Below are 26927 nucleotides of genomic sequence, written 5' to 3' on the forward strand. Positions count from 1 at the left end.
GTGAATTTAAGCTTATATATTACACTTTACAACTATGTATGACTTGATGTCCTGCAAATTCTGAGATTGGTTCCTAAGACCACAAAGCTTTCTCCCGAGTGCATCCCAAGCATGCTCTACTGGATTAAGTTCAGGGGACCCCGATGGCCAGTCCATGACGTTGATTCCAGTGTTTTGAAGGAAATTTCGTGTCAACATTGCTTTATGCGGCGGAGCATTATTATGCTGGAACTGTTGACCTGGGTCATGAGCCGCCATGAAAGGAACGAGTTCAAGGGTGAGCAACGGTAAGCAACAGCTGTGAGGTTTCCACGGATGACCAGAAGCACCCCACAGAAAGCACCCCACACCATGCAACTTTCGCCCCCGAATCGGTCGACTTCCTGTATGCAACATTGGGCATACCATGCATGACGTCGTCTCCAGACTCTACGCCTGCCGTCCGCGAATCAGGGTAAATCTGGATTCATCACTAAAGATGACTCAATTCCAGTCTCTCTGGGTCCATCGGAGGTGGCGTTGGCCCCACAGCAGACATTGACATTGATGAAACGGTGTCAGTATTGGCCCACAATATGGACGTTGAGAATGGAGATTGGCAGCCCGCAACCAATTTCGAATGGTCTGTGATAACAGTCGACCTCGAAACATCTCAGCCCTGGATCGTCTAGCCGGCAGAAATCTGTCTCGTAGGTGATGTAGGACAATTTGACGGTCTTCTGTCCGTGATGTCACACATGGACGATGCGACCTTGGGCGATCAGAAGTTGGTACCAGTCTGTTGCAGATGACCTCGCAAATCATACACAGTACGACGGCTGCATCTCATTTGAGAGGGTTTTGCCAACGTTTTTTCTAGAGTCGCAACATTGGGCATACCGTGCATGATGTCGTCTCCAGACTCTACGCCTGCCGTCCGCGAATCTGAGGGTAAACCTGGATTCATCGCTAAAGACGACTCAATTCCAGTCTCTCTGGGTCCATCGGAGGTGGCGTTGGCCCCACAGCAGACATTGACATTGATGAAACGGTGTCAGTATTGGCCCACAATATGGACGTTGAGAATGGAGATTGGCAGCCCGCAACCAATTTCGAATGGTCTGTGATAACAGTCGACCTCGAAACATCTCAGCCCTGGATCGTCTAGCCGGCAGAAATCTGTCTCGTAGGTGATGTAGGACAATTTGACTGTCTTCTGTCCGTGATGTCACACATGGACGATGCGACCTTGGGCGATCAGAAGTTGGTACCAGTCTGTTGCAGACGACCTCGCAAATCATACACAGTACAACGGCTGCATCTCATTTGAGAGGGTTTTGCCAGCGTTTTTTCTAGAGTCGCAACATTGGGCATACCGTGCATGATGTCGTCTCCAGGCTGTATGTCTGCCGTCCGCGAATCTGAGGGTAAACCTGGATTCATCGCTAAAGACGACTCAATTCCAGTCTCTCTGGGTCCATCGGAGGTGGCGTTGGCCCCACAGCAGACATTGACATTGATGAAACGGTGTCAGTATTGGCCCACAATATGGACGTTGAGAATGGAGATTGGCAGCCCGCAACCAATTTCGAATGGTCTGTGATAACAGTCGACCTCGAAACATCTCAGCCCTGGATCGTCTAGCTGGCAGAAATCTGTCTCGTAGGTGATGTAGGACAATTTGACGGTCTTCTGTCCGTGATGTCACACATGGACGATGCGACCTTGGGCGGTCAGAAGTTGGTACCAGTCTGTTGCAGACGATCTCGCAAATCATACACAGGATGACAGCTGCATCTCTTTTGACAGGGTTTTGGTAACGTTTTTCAAGAGTCGAAAGATAGGGATCCCATTTCGGGTAGATAGATGTATCATCAGTGAAAAATTATTCATTTTTTTTAAAGAATTACATTTTGTGAAGCTTCTTTTTTTACTCAGTATAACAACAGCCATACAGATTTGATATTCAGCTGACGCTTGTAATAAGAGACAACTAATGTTATGGAGTGGTCAGTCTCGCTGACTGACTTTACACACATTGTCATATCCATTTTGAGTAGATTGATTCTTATGCTGTTGATCACTGGATTGTGCGGTCTGGACTTGATTATTTACAGATTGCCGGTTTACAGCTGGAATGTTGCTGAATGCGGTGTAACACTCACTCATTCACTCACTCACTCACTCACTCACTCACTCACTCACTCACTCGATGTTTGTATGTGATTGAAGTGTTGAATTATCAAATTCATCTTCATTGGAAACTGCTCACAAGTTATTGTTAGCAGACGTGTAGCATTGATGCTGATGCTGTTGATCACAGAATGCAGCCAAAAAGCTGGAATATTGCAGTGTGTGGCATATGTAAACCAACAAATCAACCAACCTTTCTTAAATATTTTAATAGTAGGTCCAAATCTATGTGAGTTAATCTTCAGTCATTGAAAGGTTCTAACGGATATTCTTCTACAACAAAAACTGGGTGATTGTGTTATTAAAGGGATTCCAAATGGTCTTCAGCCTCAGTAACAGATGTCATCACATTTGTACATATTTTTGTTGTATTTTGATAAATACCTGGTCCCTTTTGCCGTAAAGTTTCCTTTTGGATGTGAGATCTCTTTCTCACCACCAAATTACAGTCTTATCTCTCAGAATTATGACCCGTGAAGATCTAAGTTAGTTTCATGAGAATTGTCTTCAGTAAGCCATGCTTAATAACAGAATCGGGTGGTCAGGCTTGCTGACTTGTTGATCATACACCAAGTGTGTAGAACAATGCTCACTCAGTTGTTTGGCCGAGACTTGAATGTTCACACACAAGTGCCATGCTGCAGGAATATTGCTCAGTGCGGCATGAAACTAAACTCACTCACTCAAAGTCAGGTTCATAACCCTGAAATCCATGATCACTCAGAATGACCCTTATAGCCATGATCTGATGAAATTCAGAGTTACATCGTCAAACAGATTGAGCATTCCAGTCCCCCCAAAAATCACACAACACTTGTAATAGTCCTTTCCCTAGATTGGCTGAACTTACGTCCATGTGGTATTAGGTGTAAACTGTGAACCAATTTTAAAAGCAGACAACTTTGTGTCTGCAGTCCCATCCGAACGGCCAATCATTCTGAAGGAGAGGGCAGCAGGTTCGTATCGACTGTCAGCTTATTACCTCGCCAAGATGACCAGTGAGTTGCCGTTGGTCATGATCTTGCCTTCCCTATCAACCACCATCATCTACTGGATGTCAGGGATGAAGGGTGTGGCAGAGTACTTCGCAACAGTGGGGATCATCATTCTGAATGCTTTGAATGGACAGGTAAAGATACTGTTCCTATTCTTGTTGAGTGTCGTGTCATCTTCATTCATGGGCTTGAGATCCAAGTATTTGAAAGCCATGACAGTCCATGGCTTTTGTTTGGCCATTAATGTTTACATAATTGTTTGTCAGGTTATTTTATGATTGAAGTCTTGTAAGACCTAGTCATGGTGACATTGGTGAAAGTGGTGAATGGCGACAGTGGTGAAATGGTGACAATTACAGATACAGCCACTTTTATACGATTAACATGACATGTCTGGAAACTGGACCTATCCCTTTGACAGTAATGCTTTTCTTTCCTGAACAATGAAATGTATTAACATGCTGAAAGTGACTGCTCTTTTCTCATTCTAACTTCATGATTATAATGTGAACTGTAAACCCAGTCGAAACATATATCAAAGTGTTTGTAATGGAACATGTTTGTTTGAAATATTCTAAAAATAATTTTAAACAAAGTCATTTAAGTAGTTGTTTATTCATGGCAGCACCATGGAGACTGGAATGTAGAGAATAGGTGGGGGCTCAGAGAGATTTAAAATATACCAAGTGGAATAAAATTACTTTGCTGCTTGGTACCTTTGGTGGAATTTACAGATGATGGTAGTGAATGTGTGGGATTATCTTTCACTTTCTTTTGAACAGGTTCTGAAGCATTTGTATGACTGCTATATGAGACCGTCAGATAGATTGGTGGTACCGGCATCAGTGACACGTGTCGTCATGGGATGTTGCTCACTGCATCAGTCATGTGTATATCTGGCCCATACTGGTTTGCAGGTTCCTCTGGAATTTTAAACAAACATCAGATTTCTAATGAAGAACACAACGTGAACAACTTGTATATTGCATAGAGTGACATTTTCTTGTAGTTTATTTCGCTGTTGTGAAGCAGAAGTGATTTTGGTTTGTTTCAGGGAATTGGTCTATTAATTGGTGCCTGGATCTGGAATATGCAGCTGGCCTTGACCTTTACATCGACCTCCATGCTCTCCATGCTGCTCCTAGGTAAACCTCTGTTGTCTATTAAGTTTATTTATTATTTTGAAATAAAGTATCCATTCCCCCATGTCAAGTGTGTAAAGACGACTGAGCTTACTTCCATGCACAAGAATATGTTGATTAATTGACTGATAATTTGATCAATCACTCCATCACAAATCAGCAGCAAACTCTCATCTTAGATCACTGTTTTCATTCAGTAGTTAAATGCATGTGCTCATGTGTGAGCATACAAACATGACATGCACATGTGCACCCACATGGACACTTAGCCTCTTGACACACAGTTGAAGTAAGAGGTACTCCAACTGTTTTTACAAAGCAAAACAATTGCCAAGAGGAAAGTTCAGACAGTCATCAACATACAATATGTAATATGCTGCTGTCGTATTTTGTCTGTTTGAAATGGATGATAATGAGCGAAGTAATAGCTTTTTCCATTGAGTACTGTGTAGATTATCTGTGTTATGGAACGTCTCTGTTGCAGGAGGTTTTTACACCACTACATTTCCACCCTGGTTGTTCTGGGCTCGATACGTCTCGATCTTCAGCCATCCTTTCAGTGCCCTGTGTATCCTGGAGTTCTCTGACACACCGCCCATTCCGTGAGTACCTCCCTTACTGCCCTATGTATACTGGAGTTCTATGACACGCTGCCCATTCCGTGAGTACCTCCCTTACTGCCCTATGTATGTTGGAGTTCTCTGACACACTGCCCATTCCGTGAGTACCTCCCTTACTGCCCTATGTATGTTGGAGTTCTCTGACACACCGCCCATTCCGTGAGTACCTCCCTTACTGCCCTGTGTATACTGGAGCTCTATGACACCCGGCCCATTCTGTGAGTACCTCCCTTACTGCCCTGTGTATATTGAAGTTCTCTGACACACCGCCTATTCCACGAGTGCCTCCCTAACTGCCCTATGTATATTGGAGTTTTCTGACACCTGGTCCATTCTGTGAGTACCTCCCTTACTGCCTTGGTTATATTGAAGTTCTCTGACACACCGCCCATTCCATGAGTGCCTCCCTTACTGCCCTGGTTATATTGAAGTTCTCTGACACACTGCCCATTCCATGAGTACCTCCCTTACTGCCCTGGTTATATTGGAGTTCGCTGACAGACCGCCCATTCCATGAGTACCTGCCTTACTGCCCTATTGTATATTGGAGTTCTCTGACACACTGGCCATTGCATGAGTACCTCCCTTGGAGTTATCTCCACCCCGTTTGTCACCTTTCATCTCACTTAAAGCTGTTTCCCAACATTTCAGATGTGCCAACGTGACGATAACAGAGTATCCGAGATGCGGCCAGAACGGAACCGAGTTCATCACAGCAGAGATGTTGCTGATAGACTCTGGCACAAAGCTGCCTACTTACTTATACATACTGGCCCTACTTATATTCACTATCATGTTCAGGATTGTTGGTTACTGGGTGCTTCGCTTCCGTACCAAGCCCCACTGATCATTGAAAACTTTTTTGTCATGAAAATATAAATTAGAAAGAATGCTAATTTTTAACAAAAGAATGGAGCACTTAGGAAATTCTGCCTTGTGTCTCTGATGTGAATATTATAAGGAAACTTTGCTCATGAGTCTGAAGAGTTACATGGTTTCTGTTGTTTCGTGTCATGACACTCAGTTACCGATATAACCAACATGTTTACAAAACATCTAGGAATCTGACTCTGCGGTCAACAACAGACAGGTCCATTGCCAAGTAGCATCTTAAACTGTTCATTTGCTGATGTAGCCTGTACTTATGATCATTTCGGTTCATTTAGTTACATAACTCTTAAGGTCATCACAGTTCATTCATTTTCATAACTTATACAGGATAATCTTAGTTTATTGACGGTCATAATGCATACGCAGATAACTGCACTTTATTGACTGTCGTAACTCATGGTTACGAATTATTCAGTTCATTTCCTGTCGTAACCTGTAATTGATGATAATCACTGATGGTCATGACATGTTCTTGTTGACTGTCGTGGCATCTGTTGTACAGGTAGAAATGTTATGAAATGCCATGACACTGGCTTCTCATCTACCAGTTATAGCTTGTTGAACCAGTGATGTATTCCCTTGCAGGGGAACCTTACTAGACAGGACACTGATTACTCCAGACTTATATCAATTCTGGACAAGACTTACGTTTCAGAATGCAGAAATAGTATTATTTGTGTAGCCTTTAACCTTTTTTGTTATGTCCTGCTACAATCTGACAAATTCAGACTTGTTTGTAGTTCTAACATCCTTACTGATGGTCCCATGGAAGTTTGCTTGAGAGAGTTGCAATACCTCTAAAATGCATTCAGTGTTGTTGTTATCTTGTATTTGTTGTTTATTCACGTTTTTTTTATTTGTTTCTGGTTATTGTACCTGTTGTGGATAAATGTGTTTGGTTTTGCACATGAAGCCAATTCTTAGCCGTTTTATCACTGTACTGTTGCCACATATTTATTTCCCTACTCTTTCCAAATTGCTAGCACCTCAATCATTAATGTTCACGATCAGCCTGAATTATGGGAATTATATAACTGCTGCTTTAAGTTCCTTCTTTCGAGGTATGCCATAAATATGATTTTAGTCTTTCATTGGCACCATACCTGTCGTGGTTTCACAAAAATGGTAAATGTCTGCATTTAGAGGACCTGCATTACTTGGGTTTATCCTAGTGGCTGAGGGAAACTGGTTTAGGCAAGCTGGGTTTCCTAGATCACAATTTTGTGGCAGTAATTCCATGATTCAGATGCCAAGTTTTTGAGAATCTTTTGTTGTGTATGCATGGTCCTCCGAAATTTTAGGGAGAGGGGAGTCAAAATAAAACTTTGGGGGTCAAACAATTTACAACGATAAGTGATTTCAGTGAATAATTTCTAGATCTTTCAGGCATGTGCCTCCAAGTCTGAATTCTAAAGAATGATCACATGTACTTTTGAATCAGTTTGAAATCAGAAATCAAATATTACCAATAGGATTCAATTGTGATTAGTGATTTTATTGCATCAGAAGTGATCTAGTGTTTGGGTTTTATGCATATTTTCACTTTACACTGTGTCATATACACAGGTTTCCATGTCTGGCGGAATACTGTGTATGTAACATAGCAAGGAACAAAAACTAGTCGGATTGTTTGAAAGTGGACGGTTTCAACAAATTGTCACAATTCCAATATACATTTGCCTGGTCTTATAATTATGTGTGTTCATATAGATCTGGCCTGTCTGACTTAAGGTAGATTGTGTGCTCATATAGATGTGGAATGTCTGACCTTATATTGATGGATTGTGTGTTCTTATAGATGTAGAATGTCCAACCCAAGGGTGATTGTGTTCATAAAGATGTAAGATATCTGACCTTATCATGATGGATTGTGCGTCCATATAGATATGTCATGTCCGGACAACATTATACTCCATCCTTTCAAACTCGTCCGACATCAGAGGAAGGAAGGAAGGAGTGTGCTAGTGGAGGGTGATGGTACAGATGCTTCGATTTCCTGTCATTTTAATGATTGTGGCCCATGATGGTGCTGAATGATTCCGGTTTAAAAAAAGAAATGCCAAACTCCAATACCGGTTACAACACATATGGCAAGCTCTAACTGTTAGATAAATACTCAACCCCTTTAACTTTTGTAGCAATATTTTCAAGGGTATTTATGAGAAAATGACTGGAGATGTAACTCCTTGTATTAGTGAGGATGCTGAACACTTTGAACCAGTGCTTTGAACTGTTTTTAGTGTTGCGTTTAGTCAGTTTCCATGATTACAGATATTCATGTTTATTTCTCATATGCATGTTACAGGAATGTCACACAGATTCCTGTGGAGGTTTTCTGAGATTTCCACACAAAGAGTGTATTTTGTGATTCTGATACAGTTTGTACCTGAAGTGTAATCCCAAATGTACCATATGTTGTATTTGTACATTTAAAAGTTTTTGAAACAAACTGACACAAAAAAACCAGCATCCTGTACAAAACAACCCATAGGCGTAAAGTGAGGACCAGATAAACAGGCTTTATTGTACAATTTTAAACAGTGGAGTCCTTTTACTTAAGATTTCCCATTTTGTGGAAAATCACACAAGGAGAAAATTGTTTGACAATCCACATCTTGTAATATCAACGTGAAGTTTTACACAGGTTTCTGTCCCATGTGCTTTTCCACAGAAATGAGCAAGCGTCTTCAGTAAAAGGTCTTTGCCACAGTTGAGGCAGTTCCTCATGGTGACAGGTGTACAGTTACCTGTCACAGGAACCCAATACAGTCCCATTCTCTCAATCATCGGGGAAAATACCGGGTATTGAAAATTATTTTTTGTCACCAAATGTTTTGTATCTAGACTTTGTTTTGAAAGTCTGATGATATATTATTTATAGACATGTATTTATAATGCAATATCTTGTCAATTTTGCTTTTTCCATGAACTGGTGAGCAGTGATGCTCACTGATAGTCATGTACAGTGAGAACCATTCATTATTTATTTGATGCCATGTTGTCATGCCGTATATTCATGATATTCTATGCATTAGGCATTCAGCTATTAGACATTCCTGTAGTGTACTGCTTTGGTAGTTTAAGGACAAACCGTGGCTGACAGATACACTCTAATGATAATGCATTTTTAATATTCTTAAAATAGTCTCACATCTGTTGTTTGTTAGTAGATTCTTGAATTCTGTTCTTGTTTTGAAAACAATAATTTTCCCAGAAACTACTGCCATTAACATATTTTTTTCTCTTTTGAACTTACTAATTATTCGGGGAAAGAAACCTTTCAAAATTTCCCACTGGATCACATGACCAATGAGTGGACAATAATTGGTTTTCCTGTCTGTATTTCACTGGTCCAAAGTAACATTTGCAGATTTACGTAAACTATCAGTACAGAATTCACTGGCCATCAGAACCACTGCAATCCTATCACTTAGAAATCCTGATGTATCCTTACTTGCCATAGACTACAGGACCAGTGTGAATTATGCACTCTGTCTTAAAGAGGGGTGATGATTTTTAATTCCCTCTGATAACTGTGTTTTGAGACATGAGTATATAATTGTTAGGTTTTGGAAGCAGTGTTATTTCACCTTAGATACCTAAGACTGTTACACATGACACTTTCTTGTTACAAGTCGTGAAACAGAAATAAATTGTTACTCTTGTCCATGGTTCCATGATTGTTTGAATACACTGTTTTTATCCAACTGCTATTTGTCACTTTTTTCACATGTGTCCAGTAATAAATTATTGTAATGCATTCATTATTGTGAGTGCAGATGTACCATATATGTCATGAAGTAATTGTAGAATGTTAAATAATGACATTGTGGATATGGATGTGTACAGATTATCTCTCTCCATCACCTGTGAATATGTGTATATTTGAATAGTTGCATGTGTCTTTTTGCTAAGAGTTAACCATTAGTACTTCAGTGTTGAGGTGTTATAAGTAGATGAGAAAATACACTCTGTTGTAGATTCAGTGCAGATTTTTTTACCAATCAAGATGCAGGATTTGGAAATGTCTTTTATGATTGTCAACTAAGGTGTTCACTATTCTGTGAGAATCAAGCAGCTTGCCTGCTTTTGGATCAGTGATGCAAACGTGGGTTGTGGCTGGTGATACATGCATTGTCACATGAAACACAGTGGCATTGTAATCAGTGTGTTTATTGCAGAGGATTACATGGGCTGGAGCCAAGCCTTAAAACCCGAGCCACAACATACAGTGTTCATTATTAAGATGTTTAGGACTGGCAGTATATACAGAGTTGTATATGAGTTGTGAAAATGATGCAGCTAATGCCTTTATCATCATTAAGTTTATGATAATCTGGTATTGTAAAATATTTGACATTCTCACACCATTTAGTTAAGTGTGCATGAATGCATGGGTTTTTGTTATGGAAGATGTCTGCGATATATACTCCCCTGCAAATTCTTTAGATGGTATATTTTTGTAAGCAACACCCTAGACATATCAGTGATCAAGTTCATGGTACAGATGTACATAGTTCATATGGTCATGTCTACAAGTACTTACCATTGTTTGTCAACTACGTGGTCATTTGAAATAGGGCATATGGAAGCATTTGGAGTAATGTGGGTGTCCCCATGCTTGTTCAAGGCAAACTATACTCTGCTCTCTTGTTAATGGTGATAATTGGTTTTTTTTTGAAAACACAGTCTCTGATTGTGTGTACTTAAGATTTGCATCAAACGCGAGATTTTGTTGAAGGTTACATTGCATCATAGGAAGGATTGTGTTGAGTTTGATGTCAGAAGTTTGAGTTTGTTGAAGACGTGCTTGTGTTAAACACAAGATCGTATCAATGATGGGATTGTGTTAAGAGTGAAAGCTGATAGTTGTGAAGGGTTTATGTCATGATGGAAAACTATAGGAAACAGGATTGTGACAGCAGTTTAGATAACTGTAATGTATTGTGTTAAAGGATGGGATCAATGGCAGAGGTGTGGCAGACCTGTGTTCCTGCTGGTGTTAGCAGTGTGTGGTAACAAGATTATACATCTGTACTCAGCATTTGCTTTTGGAGACAATAGTTTCAGCTTATGAGTTGGTGAAACAGCACCAGCAGAATAACAATCTGTGGATGTTGGTCATCTGGAGGGATGTCAGAAGGTGTTTTTCAGGCTGAGCTGAGTGAAGATCGTAGTCATTGGTACCTGTTCTTTGAAAGTCACTGTAAATAAGACCCATGAAGACTTTCATCTGCAATAAATTTGTAATTGAATTTGGCCGTGTTGCAGTGTAATGCATTTGTCGGATACCGTCTGTTTCTGATGCTGCTTGTCCATTACAGGGTACTCTCGACAATCCATCAGTTTGTCTTTGTGGAAGGGAAATCCCCATTTTTTCAAACTGAATAGATTTTTTATTTCTTTATGTATATGTATAGCAAGAGCTAAGCAAATCAGATGTCCCAAAGTCAAGGCTGGTTATTACAATGTTTGTTTGACTTATGAGTTGTTTGGTAGTCTAATGACTCTGATTTAATTGGATCTGATTCCCAGAATGGGTTTTCAAAGTGGGTAAAGTTTGCCAGCCATGTCATGGCTGAAGTAATGCTGAAATAGGTATGAAGGTGTGTAGAATCCACCTTCTTCTACATAGGTGGATCGACATGAGTGCCTGTACTGGTACATCCTCAATATCTCCAGGATATACGTTCTCATAAGTCTCCACTATATCCTGGACGCATCTATGGCTCAGCTCAATAAATTTTTTTACCTCCCTTTGCTGACTTTTTATGTATTCATGTACCTCCGCTGGGAAGTTGAGCGAACTTGAGTTGAGTTGAACCGATTAAACTTGGCAACACAAACCATGCAGAGGTTCTCTGAAAGAGGTAGGAGTTCTTGCATTCTTTTTAAAGTTTCGGACCTATAAATTTGTCTGTATGATTTCCCCCTAATCTGAGTTGCACTGCAAGCAAACCTTCGCAGTTGCGACCGCTACACTGGCAAGCTTGGTTATAACAGTGGCCTCGCTGTTTGGCTACTGTGAGAATGCGGACCCAGCAAAGGGAGCTAATACAATTTTCGGGCTGACCCGTAGCTGCGTCCAGGGTATAGTGGAGATTTATCGGAACGTATACCCTGGAGTTATCGAGGATGGTACCGGTACCAACTTGGGTAACCTTGGTAACATGACATAATTATGGGATGCTAACCAGTTCGATTTTGTTTGAATCATGTTGTTAACCACATCTGCCAATTTAGACGAAATTTCAATGATTAATTAAGCTATTTTGTTATCGACATATTGATCTGTACATTTGCCCTGTGTACTCTTCTTCCTGCTGCCATAAACCTGCAAGATATCAGTGTTTGTCCCAATTCATATTATATTTTGTCACTTTTCTGAATAATGTCAAGCGACAGAAAGGTAAACAATAGAGGTTGTTGATGAAGCAGAGACCTTTTGGTTTTTTACTAACCTTTTTTGTCTTATGAAAATAATGAGTAGTGGTTTCAATATTAATCTTTTGCCTTGGAATTGGATAAGGGTCATCCTTTGATAATTCAGGGACAACACAGCCTTTTAAGAAAGTGGGGGGCACACTCTTGAGAAAGGTGGGGGTGCACACCTCATTTTCATCCTTTTTCATGAGAGTGTCAATTTTCATTTGATAAAGACCCTTTCACCCTATCTAGATCTGCCTGTTTAATTGTTTGGCTCTGTTACAAATTGTTGTTTTTACTTTATCCATATCACTTTGAGCTCTTACCCACAAGGCTGAGTCACCAGCTGTGATGTCCTTTTGAACTGATGTGAACACAGCATCTGTGAATATGCAGACTTATGGAAGTGCCAAATATTTGCATCAGTGTTTTGTATATTGCTTTTTGGTCGTAGAACAAGATGAATATTACTCTCGTCTTATTTTAGCATGTACCCCATGGAAAGCCATACTTTTTATCTCTCTTATCAGCAGTGAAAAAATTGCATCTATATATATTTTAAATTTTAAGACATTGTGTATTTTAAGTCCATTTGAAATAACACTGGTTGAGCATATTTGGCTGTTTGTGTGATTATGTAATAACCTTTTCCTCTTTGTATTGTGATAGAGATACATTTGGCATGATACTTTGTTTGGAAAAGAATTTAAGTTGACTTTTCATTCTCACTTATCTTTGATAACGAAAATTATTGATTGGATTTGATAGTTTGGATGATGGCATTTAAATCAGGCTCCAAGTGGAGCTGTTGAGGGTCCAAATGTGTACGCATGATTATCAAAGATAATCCAGGTGTTTGTAGTGATATATTCGATGTATGTGTCAGAATCATGACACAGTTGTAGAGATTATAACCTGGGCCTAGATTTTTGAAGCTCTCTTAGCTCTAGGAGAGTCGTAAGTTAATGGCACTTACGACTAACAGGGCTTCAAAAATCTAGCCTTGGACCCAATGTCTCGAAACAAACTTAGTTTTGACTTAAGTTACAGTTTCTACTGAAAGTTGTGAAAACGCATGAAACTACACATCCCAGAATGAACTGAAATTGGTATTGAATTTAAAGACAGTAGACAATTTGTGTTTGGTGAATAGATTACATTAGTTTTTCGTATTTTTTTCTAAATGTATTTGAGTGAAGAATTCATCTGTTTCAAATTGTCAAAATTTGACATTTGACTAAAAACCTAAGTTTATTTCGACAAAACGGAGTAAGAACTGAGTAATGGTTGCTTTACACAATGATCACTTTAATCCAGTTATTCACATTTATGAGCTTTTACACAGCTGTAATGCCTCTCTGTGTGAAGATATGACAACACCTCTATGGGGCAGAAGCTGGGAAATATAGACACATGCACCTTTGTTTGTTGAAGATAAATCAGTAATTGTATCGTTCATGTTGCTGTGGCATGTTCACGACCATCTCTCAACAAGGAGCACCACTGAAGGAGAATTTTATATTATGTGTTTTTACTTTGTTAGATTTGAAATTCCTGATGTCGAAAAACAAAGAGCCAAATTGTTTTAGAAAGTTGTCTTTTAATAGAAGAATCAATACTGTCTTCATTTAGACCAGGGGCTGTTGGATACAATGAGTGAAGCCCATTTCTGGTGTCTCTTGCCATGGTGTTGCTGGAATGTTGCTAAATGCAGCATAAACCCAGACTCGCTCACTCACTCATTTAGATCTGGTTGTCAAATTTCACTCAGTTTTTCATCTGAGGCAATCCTCAGTGGCTGTGTTTCAGATCTTGATACACAGAAGGGTAGGTACAGAGTAAATTAGATCTGGGTTTATTCACAGTGCCCAATTGTTTTATTGCCGGTCCACATACATCTGTTTGGTTGTATTTATGTTCTTGTACTTATTAGAAGCTGTTTTTGTCATTTGAATAAATGTTGAATTTTAGAGATGGTTTGTAATTGTTGATTATCTCCAAACTAGCCGAGAGTTTGTTTTACAGGAGTTAAAAGAAGAGACTTCCACGCCCTTAGGGTACACTGACATTCAAACAAGAAGTCAGTTGCCATGACTATCGAGTATTTGCATTGCACAAGAAACAGAGATCTAGTGCTGGGAATTATTTATGTGTATTCCTCGTGGGAAGAACCTGAGGTGTGCGCACACCAATACATTACTTGTGGACAAGATACGTAGTATCTGCTGGGTGCCATTCATATTGCTGTTACTTACTTGTCTTACTTTAGTTGTCTGTTGTTGAATACGAAATATATATAAGCATTTGCTGCGTACCTACGTTAAACTGTATATACCTTTTTACCTAATTACATTTTCGGATTTTGTTAGCCAGGGCAAAGTAGGGTTGTTTAGTTTACACAATCAGACCAATCCATGTGTGTTTTGACAATGACGGGCAGGTAATGGACATTATATGTTTACATGACATGATTAAATATGGAGGTATCAATCACAGAAATAGGATCAAATTGGTTCAGTCTTTATGTCATCAGGGCATTAGAAAATCTGAAAAAGCCTGCACTGCTGGGATACTTTATTACTACCAGGCATGAACTACCCGGATATTTTCAAATAACTGCATCTGATAGGCACCCGTTGTAATGCCACTTTCTTTAGGTTGAAGAAATTCTGGACAGTAGCCCAGTTCCATGTGTCACGATCGAGGAAGCAGGTAGCATGGTTTTGTGATTAACTGTGGGCGGGAAAAACGAATCCCGTAGGATCACTGCCCATTTAAACTCAGCACTCTGCGATATTGCAGCTGTGTGTTGGCTCTGTAAAGACTGGACCAGACAATCCACTGACTGACATCGCAAACATATCGATATTGGGATGTAGAGACCAGTATCGACCATGTCATCGAGCCTGACCGCACGATCCCGTTTGTCGATCCCTTTTATCGCCCCTTAAGACATTAATAGCTTTTGTGTACCATTGACAAAAGTAGGGGGTATTCCATTTTGTGCGCATGCCATTGGTCAATGCATATGAGAAAAGTAAGTAATATATATCCATACAGATAAAACATTTCCAATGGAATTATTGTTCTAATGTAACATGACAGTCTTCGATAAGCAGACAATTTCCCTCGGTGACTTAACTACCTGCATGAACTGTATGGAGTTATATGTAGTCAGCATGTGATGAGCCCGGCACCATGGCCAGTGTTGATATGTCCCAGTGCATATGGGATAAAGGAATATGTATCCGTATAGACGAATCATTTCCAAAGGGATGTAATAAATTGTCACATTCTCCGTTAATTTATCTTAATCATCTCTTTCCCTCCTTGGCTTCATTATTTGCATTTTATCAATCTTGTAAATTAAATATCTCCTACTTTATAAAATTGTATACTTTGCAATGCCGACCTTTAGGTGTCATCATAAATACTACATCAAGTACTCAAATAACAGATCATTCTCAGCAGTCAGTGTGTCTACATCTGCAGCCCTCAGTTATCTATAGAATATTGGAAGGAAAACAGCACACAAGGAAAATGTCATCTTTATTGGAAAAGACGTGAGCGACATTTACTATATTGGGCCTTTCCTTTCACTTTTAATAGCCCTTGACAGATTTCCATACAGCTGTGGTTGTCTTTTCGATCCTCCTGGAAGAAAACCCAACATTTGTATTTACTTTGTGACAAACACGTGGCTGCATTGAACTGAGTGAGTGAGTGAGTTGAGCTTCAAGCCAGTTTGAGCAATATTCAATCTACATCATGACTCCAGAGATAGGCCTCACACATTGTATGCATATTGGGAATCGAACCTGAGTCTTCAGCACAGCTTTATATACTTAGACTTACTTACCCCATCATCCCGCATTTAAAGGGCGTGTTGAGTTCGAATGTAAACCTCACCATTGCGTGAGTACCATACTATCAGCAGTCAAGTGAACATTACGAGAAAGTAATGTAATTTGGGACAATGTAGAGATATTATCCAAAAACACCAGGACTTCACCAAAAAGAAAACTTTCAGAAGCATATAAGTCTTGTATATAAGTCTGTTCTGTGCTGTATTACGTCATTCTTGCTTGACAACGGTATAAGGATACATACCGAAACGTCGCATCATATTTAATAAAGAAATTATTTTCCATAAAGAATCTTACTTTCTTATTACTCATCAAAGTCAATTAAGCAAATCCTTGGACCTCGTGTGTCCAATTGAAATTTATGATTACTTTCCTAAAGAAAGACGTGCGTGCGCGCGTGTGTGTTTGTGTGTGTGTGTGTGCACGTGCGTCGTTTGTGTGTGTATGTTTGGTTTGTGAATGTGTTTTGTGCGTGTACGAGTCTAATGTGCTCATCCACTGAGTTGCCATGTCTCGTTTAGAGCTGATACACAATCAGGCATATTAGGTTTTTCCTGATTCCGGTCGGTACCAATTTCCATAGATACATTTATCAAATATCAAGGAAAACTACCCAAAATACTTACAGTTTTCCATTCTTAAAGGTGAGTTTCTTGGAGGTACGTTTTACATAACACGTCTGACCCATGACATTGAAATAGATCCACCCAATGGTGTTGGCAGCCGTCTTCTCGGCGGCGCTAGATGATGAGGACTTGGCGACAGCTTTGAGGCAGGCGTTGAAAGTGTCGTCACAGCTGCAGTGTAGCCTACAAACACAAGTATCACATGTGAATGTTTGTACAAACAACGCTTCACTTTTACCCGTCCCAGTAGACTAGTGAAGATACGGGTTAGAACTGGTCTTCAGCAATCCATGCTTGTCGGAAGAGGCGACTAACGGGATCATATGGGCAGACTCCTTGACGTGGTTGACATATATTATCGTATCCCTAGATCGATGCCCATGATGCTGATCACTGGATTGTCTGGTCCAGAGTGCGACGGTAAACAAACAAGCAAACCAACACAAGTATTAACGGAGGTCTATGGGAGTGAAATCTTAGTAATGTTCCAGCAACATCAGGCAGGGGACACCAGAATTGGGCTTCACACAATGCAGCCATGTAGGGAATCGACCCGAATTTTCGGTGTGGACAGCGCAAGCTTTAACCGCTTGGCCGCACCACCGCCTTATGTGAGGATACAGAACCGTGGTCTTAAGTGTGAGGAGGGAAATGCTTTAATCACTGGACTACTACACGACGGATACCTCATATCGAAGAAGCAGTTAAGACTATGCCATGTTGCATGACGAATATTGTTGTTTGCATGATGTAACCATGCCACTTATTGGTCTGTATGAATCATGCTGGGATAATGTCGGATTTCACCCGCGAAGATCCGGGTTAGTAAAGGCGACTAAAATGATCGGGCGGTCAGGCCCGCTGACTTGGTTAACAAATACCATTGGGCAGATCGAAGCTCATGCCGTTGATCACTGGACTGAGTGGTCCAGACTGGAATATGTATAGATCGCCGCCACAATAGCTGGGATATTGCTGGGTGTGTGCGGCGTAAAACTAAACTCACTCACAGAACTGAAACCTACCTTGTCCATGGCACAGGGATACAGAACGTTCCTTTACATTTCAATGCCTTGACGATGTCGTATGGACAGTCATTGTCGTGTGTCCGGCAACAGCTGTCCGTCCTGCTAAGCGAGCCCAGGTCATTGTAGCCACTTGCCTTGTTGCCGCCTCCGCACCACTTTGTACCTGTCGTCAGAATGAGTGAGTGAAGTTGGGCAGTATTTAAGTTAAGGTATATTGCGTCCCTTAGAAGGAAAAGTTGGTTTGCCTTTGCATGTGTTTGTGGAGTGTGACATGATGTGTCATCACTGTTTGATAGAGAATCATGAATACATGCTTATGTTTAAGTCGGAATCATACGTTCCTATGATTGGGAAGAAAGAAGTTTGAGTATATGATAACCCTTTCATTTATATAACAGGGCTCCTTTCACAGAGCACTATAGTGATCTTGAGCCTCTAAGGTAACCTTAGTGCAATGTTAAAGAATGGGAGTTAAGGCTAACCTTAGTTAAAGTTGCTCCGTGAAAGGAGCCCCTGGACGAGTTGATAGTGGATGAAGTCCAAATTGATGTTGGTATCAGAAGTTTACATATTTTCTGAAAAGCTTTATGCCTGGACGTGGCGCCATCAAATAAAAAAACAGAACAATGAAAAGCGAAAGCTAAGACAAATATCAGTGTAAAATACAAAGCAGGAAGTGGCTGACTGTGTATCTGCTTTTGCGGAGAAAAACGCTGAAATACTAGAAAGGCCACGGTGGCCATGGCCCGGAATGGCACGTCTGGTCAGGTTTGATGTCCTACCTGGGTAGATAGTTGAGATGGACCATCGCCTGTGACGGATGGTAGGGGTGGGCACACACGTCGTCAACAGTCTGTCGAGGCGCTCGGAACTGACCTTCTCGACGTTACCAGCTTTTGGAAGATCCCTAGAAGGAACGATAAACCTGCATTTACCTTCGCAATACTGTAATTCAGTGTACATCACGCCCTACGTACACACAGGGACCAGAGACGTAGGCGTGGCATTCAGGAGCACGTTTACATAGACAACAAAATCCACAGATTGCCGATATGCCGTTGTTGCAGTCCCTCGGGCAGGTACAAAGTGCTGCTTTTTCAAATATATATGTGAAACATCTAACCAAACCAGTTGGGATTTTCTGTAACTCTCACAATCATGTGGGTAGAAACTGTAACGTACTTACCGTGGGCGGTGTGACGTATTTACGTTAGTGGCCTGAAATCCCGTAAGGTTGGATGGATTGTCCAAAGGCTGTAACACAGGTCAGCTAGTAAGCCACGTCCCGTGTGTACGATAACACCTCAACTCACCACACATTCAACACAGCATCGAGAGGAGGGGGCACTTCTCGAGAAGACTAAAGGCGTGGTAGAGGTTGGGAGTTCAAGGGGTGAAAGGTACTACCAGGAAGTCTGTTTCCCTGGTAGCAGCTCCTACCCATCGACTCATAAGTCATGAACCTGATATCAATAGGAAAAATATAGATCGGAAAATATCTCAGTAAAGTGTTGAGGACACGTAATTAATTCCATATTATTAGTATTTTTCAGCGCAATTGCTATTATGCATGCATAAATCTATACCCAGATAATTTTGTATGTTGTATGGGCATGTGGCTTTAAAATTGAATAAATTCTGCAAGAGCAGATCTGACTGTTGATATAACAGTACATCACACTATAATGTAAGAGTAGATCACACTATAGATGTAAGAGTAGATCACACTATAGATGTAAGAGTAGATCACACTATAGATGTAAGAGTAGATCTGACTGTAGATGTAAGATCAAATCTGACTGTAGATGTAAGAGCAGGCTAGACTTTAGATGTAAGAGTAGAACAGACTTTAGATACAATAGTACTGTGGCCAGTGTGATATAATTAAGCAGAGATGTGAAGGTATTATTATAATGAAACAATGTCACAGGATCAACTGGTGCCTGGGCTTACCTTGTATCTATACTTGTACAGATCAACTGGTGCCTGGGCTTACCTTGCATCTATACTTGTACAGATCAACTGCTCATTATTTCTACAGGTCTTCAGGGCGGAGATTCCATCGGACCAGAATGTCTCCGTTTCACAACCCAGAGTCTGAGAAAGCTTCAACACGAACACGACCAAAACAACCCTCATCGTCCCTAAGGTGTTCATTGAAATGCTGTACACTAAGGGCGCTACTCCTCAACGTCAGATCTGTCAACATCCATCACAGGTCAGTAGTCACAGCGGGTCTTACAGACGGACGAAATCAACAGTTATGCATGGTTGAGTCTGTAGAGATTGACTCACGTCTATCTCCATTCATGTTCTCTTGGGATTGACATCCTCCATTAATTCAGTGTAAGTTCCATCTATAGCTCACTACTAATCCCCCAGCCTTCTAAGCCAGACTAAAGTCACTGGTTATTGAGGGGCACTGTTCAGTTAACCCAGCTGTGTTAAGGATTTTTGTTTTAAATCGCCCTGCTTAACATCCAACCTATCTATTGTTTTCTATGTGATAATAACTGAGATTCATTTCTACGACATCCTAAAACTGATCAGTTCAGCTTCTACATACAGTTAATGGAAAATGTCGTATACATTCCACATGTACAATTGTGCGATTTAACGGCATATCATTGAAAAAATAAAGACAGTTTGATTTTTCCCTTTGTTGTGGCATGGCAACAGATCAGAACACTGAGAAACATTCGAGAAACATTCAGGAGCTGTGGTAGGGAGAAAAATAACAATATATGGGCGTGCAACTTCGTTATTGCAGCGACAGCGACGTTTCGTCGTAGGTTCAAGCAGGAATAATCTACAATTATATATCTATATACAGTCTCCCTGGTTCAAGCAAACTTGATAACGGAACGTCAACTGCAATAAAGAAGGTGTCCGTATATTGTTTCCTAAATCGAACCGCCGAAAAAGTGGCTTTAGACACGCATCTGTTCCTTGTGCGGGTGTACAGTCGTTACGTCATATAGTGTAAATGATATAGACATGGTTTACTAGTGACACGTATTTCATAAATCACATCACACAAGGGACAAGATGATGCATAATACCGTGACCTTTCAGATTATAACGCTTGACAGGTTCACGGTCTCACGGACGGGGAAGTCATGGTTGCTTCAGGCAAATGTATTGAACTGTAGCAACAGAGTATGCATGAGTGACCCTCTCTGATCAAACTATTACTGGGATTGGGATAGTTTGTATTGCCGAACTCACGACTCCATTGTTCAATCACTCCGTGTTGGCCGGGGTATTAAATCTGGCATGGCGTATTGAAACGCCATTGACAAACACAGCCAATATAGGTCTATTTTGAGTTGACTGTCTGTATGCATCTCTGCATGTATGTCTGCATGTATGTCTATGTATCTATGTATCTGTATCTATATATCTATGTATGTATGAATATTGTTTTTCAGATTCGGGATTCAAATCTTAAAAACATGAAGACAAAAACCTATGTTTTCACATATTTCAACCTCAAGTTAGACTGTTCATATTCGGGTTTCGGCATTTGAATCCCGAATCTGAACATTTTGTGCAGATTCGGAGTTATGACCAACAGTGTCAATATACATTATCTCACCCCTTCTAAGGTACCAGGGGCCGCTTGTAAACCTGGGTATCGTACAAACATGAACACCCAAACCTACGTTTTTCCATATTTCAGCCTCAAGTTAGACTTTTCTTCATATTCGGGTTTCGGCATTCGAATCCCAAATCTGAATATTCATACGTACCCTCTCACGAGGACAATAATTTTACAATACTTCAACAAGTTGTGATGGTACAGCCACTAACCATTTCAGTTATTCATCTAAACTACCAAGGATAAAATGTTTATCTTTTTACAAACCATTTATCAAAATTATCTAGTACTGCTATGTCTTTTAAAGGTCACGTGCAACCAAAACCTCAAACATAATTAAAACACAATTATCACTTGTTCATGACATTTTCGTTTGTGAACAAAAAAATAACAAAATTATAGGTGTGCAATCGCGAATCAAATGTGGAATATTTTGTAATTAGGTTTACTTCCCTCGAAACGAAACATCTGTGAGTCAGATCGAACCCAGTCAGAGCGGGTGGATGTGTACTCTAGTGTATCGAAGTCTTTTCATTTCGTGTGTATATAGAGACGATCTGTTTGATTGGCACTTTAGAAGTATGGTGAGTTATAAGATAGTATGATTCTTTATGGGTGACAAATTCTTTTATTGTATACGATGCGACGTTTCCATGTGGAACCTTGTACCGTTGTCAAGCAAGAGTTATGTTAGGGTTTGTAAATACATGTTCTCTTCATCGGCGTTCAAACCAGTTAACAAATATCAATGCAGTTCGTCTGCAAACAACAAACATCACATATCATGTGTACAAGTATCACACCTGCCTATCTGTGTAATTGTATAATGTGACAGAGGCAGACAGAAAGCGGTGTATTTTGTTTATGGTGTATAGCCTGATGGGTGTTAAGTTCAAATTGCGAGGGGTCAGTGAGTGAAGTTCTGGACTGCATATTGTCATTAGCAGACAGACAGGCAAACACATAGGCGTTAGTAAAACAGATATAGAGTTGTGTCTGTGATAGAGACTTCTTATAACTGCCAACATACTTCTAATTTCTACGTAAAACAGCTCTGACTGTTCTCAACCCGCCGCCAGGTCTCAGAATCTCGAGCTGCCTAATCGCAGCCCACTCTGCCTGTGGTGCCTTTACGGGCTGCTGTATGGGGCTGAGGGTTACCCGTCTGTCCAGGGCATCCCGCAGATTTTCGATCGGGTTTAAGTGCGGTGATCTGGAGGGCCAGGGAAGCAGAGTTTGTAGTTACACTTCCCCAGAGTGGATTGTGCCCATTCAAATCTTCCATTATAATACAGGGCTTCGGAGTTGGTCATACAGAGCTTGAAGAACGGTTTTGTGAAACGTCAAAGACGGAGAGATATAGAGAGAGCATAATGTAAACGCAACGTGCAAAGTTAGTCGCACTGCAAAGGCCTGAAGATTAGTAGTAAGTAAAACAGGGCTATGGATAACGTTTTGTCTGACTAGAATGGATGATCCTCCTGTGGCCCGATCACCCGGAGGTGAAAAACAATGATAAGCATTAAAATGACGAAAATCAAATGCATCTGTCTGTTTTAAATATGTCTCTTGGAGGCAGATCGTTGAAGGTGTAAAATCATGGTCTAATAGCTGTACTTCATGTAAGTTAGTTCTCAGTCCTCTGCATTTCCACTGTCTAATATTGTGGGATAAACTATCTTTTGGGGGGATTTATTGGGGATCTAGCCCGCACCTTTTTAGAGGGCGACAAGCTATGTGCCCTAGAATGGACGTTTTCAGAAACGTCCATGTCTTCAAGTGATCCATATTTATTGAATAATTTAATTTTATTTTCTGACCCTTTTGGGGCTCTGCCACTGAGTTGTTTTTTTGCGAAATCTGGCTTTTTACTTTTAGTTTTAGTGAGACTTTGTTGAGACTTTGTTGACGATTGTGAAGATGATTCAAGATCGGGTGATGTTTCAGATTGTGTTTGAGTGGGACCAGGAAGTGATTCTCCCGTTTGAGTAGATGTAGTGGGTGAGAAAAGGTGAGGAGAATCCGTTTTCACCCAAGTTATGTCTGTCTGACAGCTGGCAGATACAGTAACTATGCTAGATTTTGTTTCAGGTGTTCCTTTGGCAATGGAAGCATAGCTTTCTGTTTGTCCCGAGCTTAGAACTTGTCTTTTTGCACCAGCAAAGCTGATGTTTTGAGTGAACTTTATTTTATTAATTGCCATTTGCTGTTTCCAGACAGGACAGTCCTTAGAGTAAGGTGGGTGATTCCCTGTACAGTTGACACATTTTTTAACCTTACTGTTACAATCTTCTGTTGTGTGGGTCTTTTCACTGCAGTGAGCACATACAACAGATAAGGTGCACGAGTTTACTCCAGGGCCAAACTTTTGGCATTTGAAGCACCTGAGAGGATTAGGAATGTATGTGTCAACATTTAGATTGCAGTAGCCTGCCTTGAGTGATTTTGGAGCAGAAGGTAACGATAAAGAAAACAGATATGTGTTGGTTTTAAAGGTTTCATTGTTTTTACGAGTTAAAAAACGTTTCACATAGAATACACCCTGATCTTTCATCTCAGAGGCGATGTCTAATTCCGACATGTCGGCGAGTATTCGATCATGGTCTCTTACAATTCCTTTACTCGTGTTGAGTGTTTTGTGGGCTGTGTTGGTGACGGGAATGCCAACAAATGTTTTGGTGTTCAACAGATTGCTTGATTGCTGCTTTTTGGCACACTCAACCAACAATGCACCGGACCGTATTTTTCTGATAGTCTTTACACCTCCAGCAATGCCTTGGATTCCCTTAGACACAGCAAAAGGGTTTAATTTCAATGGAGTGTTATCTTCAGTCTCAATAACTAGAAAACGTGGCCAGTAATCGATCGGTTTGGGCAGTCTGAGGTCATTGTCAACAGAATCTACTTTAAGCTGACGTTTGGTTTTCTTCAGAGGAGTTTCATAAGCCATGGTTATTTGTTTTTTATTTCATCATCCGAGCTCCCCACCCACTACGAAGTATCACAAGGACAATGCTAAAAACAAGTGGGTCTCCAACTTGCAGCACCAAGGATACTCAGATGATATACTCTAGCAGAGGAATTATAAATAATAAGTCCACCAGATTGGCCCATGAGCCACCGCCTTCTGGGCATAAGACTTTAGGCAAAGATCACAACAACATAATTCAAAATGAGAAACGTTTTTGATGAACAATAGAGGCAAGACCGAAATTAAACCAAGTCCAAAATCAAATTTGCGCGATGAAATGGATACAAGTCATGCACAGGGCTTGGTATGACCAGCCGATTGGTTGAACCGGGCCCATTCAACCTCCCGTCTAGGTGAAGTAAGGGCCAAAGTGGTGTATTGAGCAACAGGAACACAATTGCAGGCCCCTATTGCCCTCAACCACCAGGATCCTTTCCTCCACCGACACAGGGCCGCAACCCACGGCAAACGGGTTGGTGGACCAAATATCCCCCCGGGTCCACTACGGGGGTGTCGGCGAGCTCTTAGCGTTACCCAGCACCCACCACGAGGAGGTGGCTCGCCACGGGTGCCTTGCTTCAACGAAGCATCAATCACGGAAGACGACCGTTATCTGGAAAAACAACTTGTTTGGCATCATTAAGGGAAGGGTATCTGCTGCACGTGAGTGTGCCTTCGAATGCTTTGTCCATGTTGATTGTGCCTCATTTGGATTCGAACCTACACTCCGCACCTGTCACCTTCACAAAGACGACAGTTCCACAACTGACCTGAAGACGAAACCACCGTGGCAACATAGTGACATTTCACACTGGCAGAAAGTATGTATCTTCACGTATGAACGTATTTTATAACATTTAAAAAGGTAGGGGGTATTCCAGTGAATATTCCATGAGAAACACCTATATGTATACATACATATAAAGACATGCTTCCACACTTCTGACCCGTGAAGGTCCCGGGGTAGAATAGGCCTTCAGCAACCCATGCTTGCCATAAAAGGTGACTATGCTTGTCGTAAGAGGCGACTAACGGGATCGGGTGGTCAGACTAGCTGACTTGGTTGACACATGTCATCGATTCCCCATTGCGCAGATCGATGCTCATGTTATTGATCACTGGATTGTCTGGTCCAGACTCGATTATTTACAGACCGTCGCCATATAGCTGGAATATTGCTAAGTGCGACGTAAAACTAAACTCACTCACTCACTCACTCCAAACTTCTGGAACAAATTGTCACATTTTCCCTAAATTTCTCTTCGTCATCTGCTTTCTCCTTGGCTTCGTCATTTGCATTTTATCGATCTTGCAAATCCAGTACCTTCAACCTTTTTGAAGGGTATATGTTCCGAATATTGTCTATGACTTGGGGCTGCAGGAGGGTGTGAGAAAAGGCTAATGATGTTGACCTATGCCAGAGTGACATGTTCAGAGAAAGGATAAGCACCTGGTGTCATGCCCATTTGATTCAGACACCTGAACACATGTTTCTAAGATCGGCAAACAATACTGGACAATGGACATTCAATGAGAATGCCCATCACTGACTGATGTTTCAGGCGAACGACACGTGTCTTATGCCGATATGTCAAATAATCCGCTCATATTTTCATATGAAGTAATGTAATCAGTGAGAATGTATGTAAACATTGAAAATATGTTGCTGCTTTAAAGGAACTACTGGGCAGGTGCGCAGATCACATTTGTCCGCGAGGACATTGATGCATTGTGCACTGCGTGACTAAAGTGCCGCTGTGTTTGGAGGGTAGGTGTTTATGGGAAGTAATGGCAGCTGTCGATATTTCTATACCAACAGACAGTGTCTGATTGTAGCTTCGGCGTCCAGAGAGACATTACTAGTACTGGGTTGTGTGACAGTGTTGTTGACTGTTTAACAGAGTGAGTTTAGTTTTACGCCGCATGTAGCAATATACCTGCTACATGCCGGCGGTCTGGAAACAATCGAGTCTGGACAGGCAATCCAGTGATCAACAGCATGGGCATCGATGTGGTCATTGGGGAACCGATGATATGTGTCAACCAAGCCAGCGACCCTGACCACATCTCGTTAGTCGCCTCTCATGACAAGCATGGGTTACTGACGATCAAGTTTGATGAGGAGACAGTAGATGCAATAGGTGTTGGCAAACCAGACGGCGACGCCGTTCTTGGCGTCCAGGGAAACGTCAGTTCACAGTAGCACTGTGTGGCAGTGTTGTAACTATTAAGGCTCAGTGAACGGCGATGGTGTGCTGGGTACTTCAATTTTTCAACTCTTTGTTCTTGGTGGTATAAGAGCATATATTGTGAACGCATACACAAACACAAATTTAAATTCAAGATGGCAGAAAAAAAACATATTAACGACTTTTTCTGACAAAAGATGTCAGATGTAGGATATATTTGGATCGATTTACTAGTCTCGAGACGTTTTTTACAGATAATAGTTTCGTGAACATTGTTTCATTGGGAAACGAAATTAGATGAGTGGGTAAATATTGTTTCCTCAAAGTATCTCATGCTTTACTGACACGTTCTCTCGTCCCTTGGAATATTATATTATCTCAGTAAGTAAACTATGGTTAC

At 40.9% G+C, this 26927-nt stretch overlaps 2 protein-coding genes across 2 annotated transcripts in view; one reads left to right on the forward strand and one right to left on the reverse strand.

Annotated features, from left to right (window-relative positions):
• Nucleotides 1–6135, forward strand: part of LOC137285312 (uncharacterized) — a 31902-nt gene extending 25767 nt beyond the window's left edge. Inside the window, exons 12-15 of the mRNA XM_067817659.1 lie at nucleotides 3087–3301; nucleotides 4222–4312; nucleotides 4794–4911; nucleotides 5581–6135. Coding sequence (XP_067673760.1) covers nucleotides 3087–3301; nucleotides 4222–4312; nucleotides 4794–4911; nucleotides 5581–5776 — 620 coding nt within the window. The 3' untranslated portion in view covers nucleotides 5777–6135. The remainder of the gene's footprint in view (nucleotides 1–3086; nucleotides 3302–4221; nucleotides 4313–4793; nucleotides 4912–5580) is intronic.
• Nucleotides 6136–15829: 9694 nt separating this feature from the next.
• LOC137277658 (phospholipase A2 phaiodactylipin-like) lies at nucleotides 15830–19905 on the reverse strand. Its single transcript, XM_067809505.1, has 5 exons — nucleotides 19763–19905; nucleotides 18549–18673; nucleotides 17764–17929; nucleotides 16739–16921; nucleotides 15830–15900 (listed from the first exon to the last, which is right to left on the reverse strand). The coding sequence occupies exons 1-5, from the start codon at nucleotides 19903–19905 to the stop codon at nucleotides 15849–15851; spliced, it is 669 nt and encodes a 222-aa protein (XP_067665606.1). The 3' UTR covers nucleotides 15830–15848.
• Nucleotides 19906–26927: the final 7022 nt, after the last annotated feature.

Source organism: Haliotis asinina, chromosome 1, assembly GCF_037392515.1.
Source record: "Haliotis asinina isolate JCU_RB_2024 chromosome 1, JCU_Hal_asi_v2, whole genome shotgun sequence".
NCBI classification, from domain to species: domain Eukaryota; kingdom Metazoa; phylum Mollusca; class Gastropoda; order Lepetellida; family Haliotidae; genus Haliotis; species Haliotis asinina.